The sequence below is a fragment of the Cherax quadricarinatus genome, chromosome 26 (assembly GCF_038502225.1).
Source record: "Cherax quadricarinatus isolate ZL_2023a chromosome 26, ASM3850222v1, whole genome shotgun sequence".
Lineage (NCBI taxonomy): Eukaryota > Metazoa > Arthropoda > Malacostraca > Decapoda > Parastacidae > Cherax > Cherax quadricarinatus.
In genome coordinates this window covers 14,371,846-14,384,077 of record NC_091317.1, presented here as the reverse complement: position 1 = coordinate 14,384,077, position 12,232 = coordinate 14,371,846, and the positions used below count along the sequence as shown (strand labels likewise).

General features: G+C 51.7%; 1 protein-coding gene across 1 annotated transcript in view; it reads right to left on the bottom strand.

Annotated features, from left to right (window-relative positions):
* Positions 1 to 9,611: 9,611 nt before the first annotated feature.
* The window catches only part of LOC128691572 (photoreceptor-specific nuclear receptor-like), a 41,752-nt gene continuing 39,131 nt past the window's right edge, over positions 9,612 to 12,232 (bottom strand). The window contains exons 8-9 of the mRNA XM_070088794.1: positions 10,992 to 11,062; positions 9,612 to 10,683 (exon numbers count right to left, since the gene is read on the bottom strand). Of these exons, the coding sequence (XP_069944895.1) occupies positions 10,507 to 10,683; positions 10,992 to 11,062 (248 nt within the window). The 3' untranslated portion in view covers positions 9,612 to 10,506. The remainder of the gene's footprint in view (positions 10,684 to 10,991; positions 11,063 to 12,232) is intronic.

Here is a 12,232-nt window from a genome sequence, read left to right as displayed (position 1 = left end):
GATACCTTGTTTCCGAGCAGCGATACCTTGTTTCCGAGCAGCGATGCCTTGTTTCCGAGCAGCGATGCCTTGTTTCCGAGCAGCGATACCTTGTTTCCGAGCAGCGATGCCTTGTTTCCGAGCAGTGATGCCTTGTTTCCTAGCAGTGATGCCTTGTTTCCGAGCAGAGATGCCTTGTTTCCGAGCAGCGATGCCTTGTTTCCGAGCAGCGATGCCTTGTTTCCGAGCAGCGATGCCTTGTTTCCGATCAGTAATGCCTTGTTTCCAAGCAGCGAAGCCTTGTTTCCGAGCAGCGATGCCTTGTTTCCGATCAGTAATGCCTTGTTTCCGAGCAGCGAAGCCTTGTTTCTGAGCAGCGATGCCTTGTTTCTGAGCAGCGATACCTTGATACCTTTCCGAGCAGCGATCCGAGCAGCCTTGTTTCCGAGCAGCGATGCCTTGTTTCCGAGCAGCGATGCCTTGTTTCCGAGCAGCGATACCTTGTTTCCGAGCAGCGATGCCTTGTTTCCGAGCAGCGATGCCTTGTTTCCGAGCAGCGATGCCTTGTTTCCGAGCTGCGATCCGAGCAGCGATACCTTGTTTCCGAGCAGCGATGCCTTGTTTCCGAGCAGCGATACCTTGTTTCCGAGCAGCGATGCCTTGTTTCCGAGCAGCGATGCCTTGTTTCCGAGCAGCGATGCCTTGTTTCCGAGCAGCGATGCCTTGTTTCCGAGCAGCGATGCCTTGTTTCCGAGCAGCGATACCTTGTTTCCGAGCAGCGATGCCTTGTTTGATACCTTGTTTCCGAGCAGCGATACCTTGTTTCCGAGCAGCGATGCCTTGTTTCCGAGCAGCGATACCTTGTTTCCGAGCAGCGATACCTTGTTTCCGAGCAGCGATACCTTGTTTCCGAGCAGCGATACCTTGTTTCCGAGCAGCGATACCTTGTTTCCGAGCAGCGATGCCTTGTTTCCGAGCAGCGATGCCTTGTTTCCGAGCAGCGATACCTTGTTTCCGAGCAGCGATGCCTTGTTTCCGAGCAGCGATGCCTTGTTTCCGAGCAGCGATGCCTTGTTTCCGAGCAGCGATGCCTTGTTTCCGAGCAGCGATGCCTTGTTTCCGAGCAGCGATGCCTTGTTTCCGAGCAGCGATGCCTTGTTTCCGAGCAGCGATGCCTTGTTTCCGAGCAGCGATGCCTTGTTTCCGAGCAGCGATGCCTTGTTTCCGAGCAGCGATGCCTTGTTTCCGAGCAGCGATGCCTTGTTTCCGAGCAGCGATGCCTTGTTTCCGAGCAGCAATGCCTTGTTTCCGAGCAGCGATGCCTTGTTTCCGAGCAGCGATGCCTTGTTTCCGAGCAGCGATGCCTTGTTTCCGAGCAGCGATGCCTTGTTTCCGAGCAGCGATGCCTTGTTTCCGAGCAGCGATGCCTTGTTTCCGAGCATCGATGCCTTGTTTCCGAGCAGCGATGCCTTGTTTCCGAGCATCGATGCCTTGTTTCCGAGCAGCGATGCCTTGTTTCCGAGCTGCGATGCCTTGTTTCCGAGCAGCGATGCCTTGTTTCCGAGCAGCGATGCCTTGTTTCCGAGCAGCGATGCCTTGTTTCCGAGCAGCGATGCCTTGTTTCCGAGCAGCGATGCCTTGTTTCCGAGCAGCGATACCTTGTTTCCGATCAGTAATGCCTTGTTTCCAAGCAGCGAAGCCTTGTTTCCGAGCAGCGATGCCTTGTTTCCGATCTGCGATGCCTTGTTTCCGAGCAGCGAAGCCTTGTTTCCGAGCAGCGATGCCTTGTTTCCGAGCAGCGATGCCTTGTTTCCGAGCAGCGATACCTTGCTTCCGAGCAGCGATTCCTTTTTTCCGAGCAGCGATGCCTTGCTTCCGAGCAGCGATGGCTTGTTTCCGAGCAGCGATGCCTTGTTTCCGAGCAGCGATGCCTTGCTTCCGAGCAGCGATGGCTTGTTTCCGAGCAGCGATGCCTTGTTTCCGAGCAGCGATGCCTTGCTTCTGAGCAGCAATGCTTTGTTTCCAAGCAGCGATGCCTTGTTTCCGAGCAGCGATGCCTTGTTTCTGAGCAGCGATTCCTTGTTTCCGAGCAGCGATACCTTGTTTCCGAGCAGCGATACCTTGTTTCCGAGCAGCGATGCCTTGTTTCCGAGCAGTGATGCCTTGTTTCCGAGCAGCGATACCTTGTTTCCGAGCAGCGATGCCTTGTTTCCGAGCAGCGATGCCTTGTTTCCGAGCAGCGATGCCTTGTTTCCGAGCAGCGATGCCTTGTTTCCGAGCAGCGATGCCTTGTTTCCGAGCAGCGATACCTTGTTTCCGAGCAGCGATGCCTTGTTTCCGAGCAGCGATGCCTTGTTTCCGAGCAGCGATGCCTTGTTTCCGAGCAGCGATGCCTTGTTTCCGAGCAGCGATGCCTTGTTTCCGAGCAGCGATGCCTTGTTTCCGAGCAGCGATGCCTTGTTTCCGAGCAGCGATGCCTTGTTTCCGAGCAGCGATACCTTGTTTCCGAGCAGCGATGCCTTGTTTCCGAGCAGCGATGCCTTGTTTCCGAGCAGCGATGCCTTGTTTCCGAGCAGCGATGCCTTGTTTCCGAGCAGCGATGCCTTGTTTCCGAGCAGCGATGGCTTGTTTCCGAGCAGCGATGCCTTGTTTCCGAGCAGCGATGCCTTGTTTCCGAGCAGCGATGGCTTGTTTCCGAGCAGCGATGCCTTGTTTCCGAGCAGCGATACCTTGTTTCCGAGCAGCGATACCTTGTTTCCGAGCAGCGATGCCTTGTTTCCGAGCAGTGATGCCTTGTTTCCAAGCAGAGAAGCCTTGTTTCCGAGCAGCGATGCCTCGTTTCTGAGCAGCGATGCCTTGTTTCCGAGCAGCGATACCTTGCTTCCGAGCAGCGATTCCTTTTTTCCGAGCAGCGATGCCTTGCTTCCGAGCAGCGATGGCTTGTTTCCGAGCAGCGATGCCTTGTTTCCGAGCAGCGATGCCTTGCTTCCGAGCAGCGATGGCTTGTTTCCGAGCAGCGATGCCTTGTTTCCGAGCAGCGATGCCTTGTTTCTGAGCAGCGATTCCTTGTTTCCGAGCAGCGATACCTTGTTTCCGAGCAGCGATACCTTGTTTCCAAGCAGCGATGCCTTGTTTCCGAGCAGCGATGCCTTGTTTCCGATCAGCAATGCCTTGTTTCCAAGCAGCGATACCTTGTTTCCGATCAGTAATGCCTTGTTTCCAAGCAGCGATGCCTTGTTTCCGATCAGTAATGCCTTGTTTCCAAGCAGCGATGCCTTGTTTCCGATCAGTAATGCCTTGTTTCCAAGCAGCGATACCTTGTTTCCGATCAGTAATGCCTTGTTTCCAAGCAGCGATACCTTGTTTCCGATCAGTAATGCCTTGTTTCCAAGCAGCGATACCTTGTTTCCGATCAGTAATGCCTTGTTTCCAAGCAGCGATACCTTGTTTCCGATCAGTAATGCCTTGTTTCCAAGCAGCGATGCCTTGTTTCCGATCAGTAATGCCTTGTTTCCAAGCAGCGATACCTTGTTTCCGAGCAGCGATACCTTGTTTCCGAGCAGCGATACCTTGTTTCCGAGCAGCGATACCTTGTTTCCGAGCAGCGATACCTTGTTTCCGAGCAGCGATTCCTTTTTTCCGAGCAGCGATACCTTGTTTCCAAGCAGCGATACCTTGTTTCCAAGAAGCGATGCCTTGTTTCCGAGCAGCGATACCTTGTTTCCGAGCAGCGATTCCTTGTTTCCGAGCAGCGATACCTTGTTTCCGAGCAGCGATACCTTGTTTCCAAGAAGCGATGCCTTGTTTCCAAGAAGCGATGCCTTGTTTCCGAGCAGCGATACCTTGTTTCCGAGCAGCGATACCATTTTTGCGAGCAGTGATGCCTTGCTTCCGTGCAGCGATGCCTTGCTTCCATGCAGCGATGCCTTGTTTCCGAGCAGCGATGCCTTGTTTCCGAGCAGCGATTCCTTGTTTCCGAGCAGCGATACCTTGTTTCCGAGCAGCGATACCTTGTTTCCAAGAAGCGATGCCTTGTTTCCGAGCAGCGATGCCTTGTTTCCGAGCAGCGATACCATTTTTGCGAGCAGTGATGCCTTGCTTCCGTGCAGCGATGCCTTGCTTCCATGCAGCGATGCCTTGTTTCCGAGCAGCGATGCCTTGTTTCCGAGCAGCGATGCCTTGTTTCCGAGCAGTGATGCCTTGTTTCCAAGCAGAGAAGCCTTGTTTCCGAGCAGCGATGCCTCGTTTCTGAGCAGCGATGCCTTGTTTCCGAGCAGCGATACCTTGCTTCCGAGCAGCGATTCCTTTTTTCCGAGCAGCGATGCCTTGCTTCCGTGCAGTGATGCCTTGCTTCCGTGCAGCGATGCCTTGTTTCCGAGCAGCGATGCCTTGTTTCCAAGAAGCGATGCCTTGTTTCCTAGCAGTGATGCCTTGTTTCCAAGCAGCAAAGCCTTGTTTCCGAGCAGCGAAGCCTTGTTTCCGAGCAGCGATGCCTTGTTTCCGAGTAGCGATTCCTTGTTTCCAAGCAGCGATTCCTTGTTTCTGAGCAGTGATGCCTTGTTTCCGAGCAGCGATACCTTGTTTCCGAGCAGCAATGGCTTGTTTCTGAGCAGCGATACCTTGTTTCCGAGCAGCGATACCTTTTTTCCGAGTAGCGATGCCTTGCTTCCGTGCAGCGATGCCTTGCCTCCGTGCAGCGATGCCTTGTTTCCGAGCAGCGATGCCTTGTTTCCGAGCAGCGATGCCTTGTTTCCGAGCAGCGATACCTTGTTTCTGAGCAGCGATGGCTTGTTTCCGAGCAGCGATAACTTGTTTCCTAGCAGCTATGCCTTGTTTCCGAGCAGTGATACCTTCGTTCCGAGCAGCAATGCATTGTTTCCGAGCAGCGATGCCTTGTTTCCAAGCAGCGATGCCTTGTTTCCAAGCAGCGAAGCCTTGTCTCCTAGCAGCGATGCCTTGCTTCCGAGCAGCGATTCCTTGTCTCCGAGCAGCGATGCCTTGCTTCCGAGCAGTGATACCTTGTTTCCGAGCAGCGTTGGCTTGTTTCCGAGCAGCGATGCCTTGTTTCCGAGCAGCGATACCCTGTTTCCGAGCAGCGATGCCTTGTTACTTAACAACAGTTCCGTTTTTGGAATCAGTCAATACTGTTTGACTCTTATATTGTTATCTCTTATATTTTTTACATTCTTCTTCTTCTTCTTCTTCTTCTTCTTCTTATTATTATTATTATTATTATTATTATTATTATTACTGTTGTTGTTGTTGTAGGATTAATAAAAGAAACATCACTCAGCACACAATGTATTATTTTTATTATATACAGCATACACTAGCTAGTGAGGCAAGGCGACCTACTCTTGTGTATGTGAGAGTTGTATGTGTGGGAGGATGACTGAGGGATGATACAGTAGGAATGATACACTGACTAGGATGATACGGTAGGAATGATACACTGACTAGGATGATACAGTAGGAATGATACACTGACTAGGGGATGATACAATAGGGATGATACACTGACTAGGTAATGATACAGTATGAATGATTCACTGACTGGGGGATGACAGAGGAATGATATACTGTCTCTTAGGATGATAACACTGACAGGATGATGACTGTTTTATCAGTTAAAGATAAGTTTTACCTGACTGAATGATTGACAGTTGAGGATCACTAACTGGAGAGTCACCTGGAGAGTCACCTGGAGAGTCACCTGGAGAGTCACCTGGAGAGTGACTGTTGACTTGCGCACTACCAGTCCAAGACAAGACTGGTGGTTGTGTAGAGTACAACAACTAGTAACTACTCTCTCATAACCTGTCTCCAGAGTACACATGTTCAGGATGTACAAAGTCTCCAGAGTACACATGTTCAGGATGTACAAAATCTCCAGAGTACACTTGTTCAGGATGTACAAAGTCTCCAGAGTACACATATTCAGAATGTACAGTCTCCAGAGTACACATGTTCAGGACGTACAAAGTCTCCAGAGTACACATGTTCAGGACGTACAAAGTCTCCAGGGTTCACATGTTCAGGACGTCGAGAGTTTCCAAAACTTACACTTCGAAGAGATATAAATATATTTTATTTGTACCAAGATATTGTTTTTTTAAAACATTCGGATGTTGCATAAAACCTGGTTTATGTTTTATTTCACTTTTACAGTGTATAAACCACCTTTAGAATCAAGGTTAAACCACCAGCCACACGGTGTTCTGGTGTAAGCCAGCCAGCCACACGGTGTTCTGGTGTAAGCCAGCCAGCCACACGGTGTTCTGGTGTAAGCCAGCCAGCCAGCCACACGATGTTCTGGTGTAAGCCAGCCAGCCAGCCACACGGTGTTCTGGTGTAAGCCAGCCAGCCACACGGTGTTCTGGTGTAAGCCAGCCAGCCACACGGTGTTCTGGTGTAAGCCAGCCAGCCAGCCACACGATGTTCTGGTGTAAGCCAGCCAGCCAGCCACACGATGTTCTGGTGTAAGCCAGCCAGCCAGCCACACGATGTTCTGGTGTAAGCCAGCCAGCCAGCCAGCCAGCCAGCCAGCCAGCCAGCCACATGGTATTCTGGTGTAAGCCAGCCAGCCACACGGTGTTCTGGTGTAAGCCAGCCAGCCAGCCACACGGTGTTCTGGTGTAAGCCAGCCAGCCAGCCACACGGTGTTCTGGTGTAAGCCAGCCAGCCAGCCACACGATGTTCTGGTGTAAGCCAGCCAGCCAGCCACACGGTGTTCTGGTGTAAGCCAGCCAGCCACACGGTGTTCTGGTGTAAGCCAGCCAGCCAGCCACACGGTGTTCTGGTGTAAGCCAGCCAGCCAGCCACACGGTGTTCTGGTGTAAGCCAGCCAGCCAGCCACACGGTGTTCTGGTGTAAGCCAGCCAGCCACACGGTGTTCTGGTGTAAGCCAGCCAGCCAGCCACACGGTGTTCTGGTGTAAGCCAGCCAGCCACACGGTGTTCTGGTGTAAGCCAGCCAGCCAGCCACACGGTGTTCTGGTGTAAGCCAGCCAGCCAGCCACACGGTGTTCTGGTGTAAGCCAGCCAGCCAGCCACACGATGTTCTGGTGTAAGCCAGCCAGCCAGCCACACGATGTTCTGGTGTAAGCCAGCCAGCCAGCCACACGGTGTTCTGGTGTAAGCCAGCCAGCCAGCCACACGGTGTTCTGGTGTAAGCCAGCCAGCCAGCCACACGGTGTTCTGGTGTAAGCCAGCCAGCCAGCCACACGGTGTTCGGGTGTAAGCCAGCCAGCCAGCCACACGGTGTTCTGGTGTAAGCCAGCCAGCCAGCCACACGGTGTTCTGGTGTAAGCCAGCCAGCCAGCCACACGGTGTTCTGGTGTAAGCCAGCCAGCCAGCCACACGGTGTTCTGGTGTTAGCCAGCCAGCCACACGGTGTTCTGGTGTAAGCCAGCCAGCCAGCCAGCCACACGGTGTTCTGGTGTAAGCCAGCCAGCCAGCCAGCCACACGGTGTTCTGGTGTAAGCCAGCCAGCCAGCCACACGGTGTTCTGGTGTAAGCCAGCCAGCCAGCCACACGGTGTTCTGGTGTAAGCCAGCCAGCCAGCCACACGATGTTCTGGTGTAAGCCAGCCAGCCAGCCACACGATGTTCTGGTGTAAGCCAGCCAGCCAGCCACACGGTGTTCTGGTGTAAGCCAGCCAGCCAGCCACACGGTGTTCTGGTGTAAGCCAGCCAGCCAGCCACACGGTGTTCTGGTGTAAGCCAGCCAGCCAGCCACACGGTGTTCTGGTGTAAGCCAGCCAGCCAGCCACACGGTGTTCTGGTGTAAGCCAGCCAGCCAGCCACACGGTGTTCTGGTGTAAGCCAGCCAGCCAGCCACACGGTGTTCTGGTGTAAGCCAGCCAGCCACACGGTGTTCTGGTGTAAGCCAGCCAGCCAGCCACACGGTGTTCTGGTGTAAGCCAGCCAGCCAGCCACACGGTGTTCTGGTGTAAGCCACCCAGCCAGCCACACGGTGTTCTGGTGTAAGCCAGCCAGCCAGCCACACGATGTTCTGGTGTAAGCCAGCCAGCCAGCCACACGATGTTCTGGTGTAAGCCAGCCAGCCAGCCACACGGTGTTCTGGTGTAAGCCAGCCAGCCAGCCACACTGTGTTCTGGTGTAAGCCAGCCAGCCAGCCACACGGTGTTCTGGTGTAAGCCTGCCAGCCAGCCACACGGTGTTCTGGTGTAAGCCAGCCAGCCACACGGTGTTTTGGTGTAAGCCAGCCAGCCAGCCACACGGTGTTCTGGTGTAAGCCAGCCAGCCACACGGTGTTCTGGTGTAAGCCAGCCAGCCAGCCACACGGTGTTCTGGTGTAAGCCAGCCAGCCAGCCACACGGTGTTCTGGTGTAAGCCACCCAGCCAGCCACACGGTGTTCTTGTGTAAGCCAGCCATCCAGCCACACGATGTTCTGGTGTAAGCCAGCCAGCCAGCCACACGGTGTTCTGGTGTAAGCCAGCCAGCCAGCCACACGGTGTTCTGGTGTAAGCCAGCCAGCCAGCCACACGGTGTTCTGGTGTAAGTCAGCCAGCCAGCCACACGATGTTCTGGTGTAAGCCAGCCAGCCAGCCACACGATGTTCTGGTGTAAGCCAGCCAGCCAGCCACACGGTGTTCTGGTGTAAGCCAGCCAGCCAGCCACACGGTGTTCTGGTGTAAGCCAGCCAGCCAGCCACACGGTGTTCTGGTGTAAGCCAGCCAGCCAGCCACACGGTGTTCTGGTGTAAGCCAGCCAGCCACACGGTGTTCTGGTGTAAGCCAGCCAGCCACACGGTGTTCTGGTGTAAGCCAGCCAGCCACACGGTGTTCTGGTGTAAGCCAGCCAGCCACACGGTGTTCTGGTGTAAGCCAGCCAGCCACACGGTGTTCTGGTGTAAGCCAGCCAGCCACACGGTGTTCTGGTGTAAGCCAGCCGGCCACACGGTGTTCTGGTGTAAGCCAGCCAGCCACACGGTGTTCTGGTGTAAGCCAGCCAGCCACACGGTGTTCTGGTGTAAGCCAGAGAGTCACGATGGTCAAAATTGTAATAACTCTAATGCATTAAAACAAGAATGGCATATACTAAAAAACCCACCTTTTTTTTTGCCCATCGATTTACCTAATAGATTTTAAAAAAAGTGAGGAGAGAGGAGAAGAATTTGCATATTCCTTCCAAATATTAATTATGAGTTATTAATTAACGTGTTCACCATAGGTGTTCATACCCACGTAAGATGTTCACCCTAGGTGTTCACCATAGGTGTTCATACCCACGTAAGATGTTCACCCTAGGTGTTCATACCCACGTAAGATGTTCACCCTAGGTGTTCACCATAGGTGTTCATACCCTGTGATGTTAGCCATGGGTGTGTTCACCTCATAGGTATTCTCAAGGCGTCATATGTCCTTTACTGGTTCAACGCAAGAATATACTACTATTACTGTTACCAGTACTACTATTACTACTACTACTACTACTACTACTACTACTACTACTACTACTACTACTACTACTACTACTACTACTACTACTACTACTACTACTACATTACTACTACTACTATTATTACTGCTACTACTACATTACTACTACTACCACTACATTACTATTATTACTACTACTACTACTACTACTACTACTACTACTACTACTACTACTACTACTACTAATAATAATAATAATAATAATAATAATAATAATAACAATAATAGTAATAATAATAATGGGATCAATGCTGTCAGAGCCCTGGCTGGCTTGGTGGGTGACTGGCTGACTGGCAGGCTGGCTGTCTGACTGGCAGGCTGACTGGCAGGCTGGCTGTCTGACTGGCAGGCTGGCTGGCCGACTGGCAGGCTGGCTGGCTGACTGGCAGGCTGACTGGCAGGCTGACTGGCTGGGATCAGCAATAACCATGATAAAAATAAGAGCGGCATGAAAATGATAGTCTGGGATGATGGGTTGCACAGAGCCTGGCCTCACAGACATGATGGGTTGCACAGAGCCTGGGCTCACAGACATGATGGGTTGCACAGAGCCTGGGCTCACAGACATGATGGGTTGCATTAGAGCCTGGGCTCACAGACATGATGGGTTGCCCTGGGCTCACAGGCATGATGGGTTGCACAGAGCTTGGGCTCACAGACATGGTTAGGTTGCACAGAGCCTGGGCTCACAGACATGCCTGTGCTACAACCACACACAAATGAACACCGACCAACAAGAACACACCGGATTGACAAACAAACCGCAACACAGACAGTGTCTCCGAAACAAGACTCGTCAAACTTCGACTGGATCTCCCAGAGTTTTGCGAGGTCTTCAAGACCCGTGAGAGATCACTAGCACCACTCAACACACACACATTTGTTTACTGTGGCCACTTCAAAATGGTCACAACGAGGTGCCTGGCCCTGGCCAGAGTCGCGTCATACGCTGTCCACACCTCGTCAGGTCTCCTGACGATATTTCTGGCCGGCGACACCTTTGCCCAGACCTCCTCGCGTTCCACAGAGCTCTTCGTCAGAACTTGGGCGTGTGGCGGGGAACCTCAGCTGGACTTGAACATGTCGCAGAGGACTCGCTCGATGGGGGTGTTGCCGACGGTGCGCTTGAAGAAAATCTCCTGGACGGCCGTAGCTGACACATGACCCAGCGCCGGGAGCAGTAGCAGGAGTTTGCCAGCTCTGACTCTGCCCCCAGCACCGCACACCTTGCTGGCCAGGTACTGCAGGAGGAAGATGCAGTCATGTTAGAACGAAAGGACCTCAGGAAGGCAGGACTACATCAGCAGGAAGATACAGCCATGTTAAAAGAGAACGAAGAACCTAAGAATGCAGGACTACTGCAGCAGGCCTACTGACCTATGCTAGGCAGATCCCACTTAAAACCAACCTTAAACATTCTTTATACGCACAAACACACACACACACACACACACACACACACACACACACACACACAGCGTCATTCAACAGTGTTACACAAGAGTAGCATCACGTAACAGTAACGTCACGTTAAGACAACTTCACTTACTTCGTGTAACATCAACTGGGTCTGATCCTGTAGCACCTCAACTCCGTATCCGTCACGCAGTCCACGGGCCTCTGTAACACGTCAATAACGTAACTAAAGTGCGTAACAGCGTCAGGCAGGCGCTCCGTAAATTATGGTCACTCAACAAAGGGTTTTAAGTAACGCAGAGCGTTACGTAGGCAGTAAATGATTGGTTATCATAAATGATTCGTTGTAACATCACATGAGCACTTAAGTAACACTAATAACATCCCTAAGGAGCAAAATAAAAATAATGACGTAACAGTGATATTAGACTAACAATAAGAACAAAGCTGCGAAGGAAATTAACATTAGCTACAACACAAGGGAAAGAGAGTAACAGTAGCAGCAGTCTATGAAGACTGAGACAGTGAAGAAGGGGATACAAGTGGGCTACGAGAGGGCTATGAGGATGGGCTGTACATGAAGGGGCTGGGCACTAGGGAACTAGATGTAAATTGTTTCAGCCAGGGTACTGGAACTTACTTTTCTTGTAAGAAAATAGAGAAATTTCCAAAACAATTATTATTATTATTATTAATATTATTATTATTATTAGCATTATTATTATTAACATTATTATTACTAACATTGTTATTATTATTATTATTATAGCCAAGGGTAGCATCAGTCCATGAAGGTCACACAGCACCTCAGAATGAGAGGACTGGAGGGAGGGGGGAGTAGTCGAGGTTGATCCGAGGAAAGAGAGAATCAAGAGCCCTTCACCAGTGTCAAGGACTGATTGAAAATTCCGATGCACCGCCGATCACGCAGACGCTCAGGAAATTCTTGAATATTGAGAGGGAGATCCGAACAGTTTCTGAGTTCATTAAGCACGTTAATTTCAGACGAATTTTCTCCCCCGAGGTCTGCACATGAGGGTAAAAATTCCTCGGGAACTAACAACCACTAGGAAAACCAGAAATGCCTACAGCTCATTTCTCCCCCGGTGGGGGGAGGGCAGTAAGCAACGGGAGGCGTAACAGTAACTCCATCTCCGTTGGAAGGAAGCGCTTTTTAAAGCTGCCGTGACTGTTGAAGCCAGAGTGTAGTGAGGAATGACGTCCTCATTGTTGAACTGCCGACCACCACCTCTGTCTGACACATTTTATCACCTCATTTATGAAACCCATACTGTGTGGTGGTTTACGATAGAGAAACTCATACTGTGCAACAGACTACGATAACCCATCCTGTGTGGTGGAATACGACAGAGA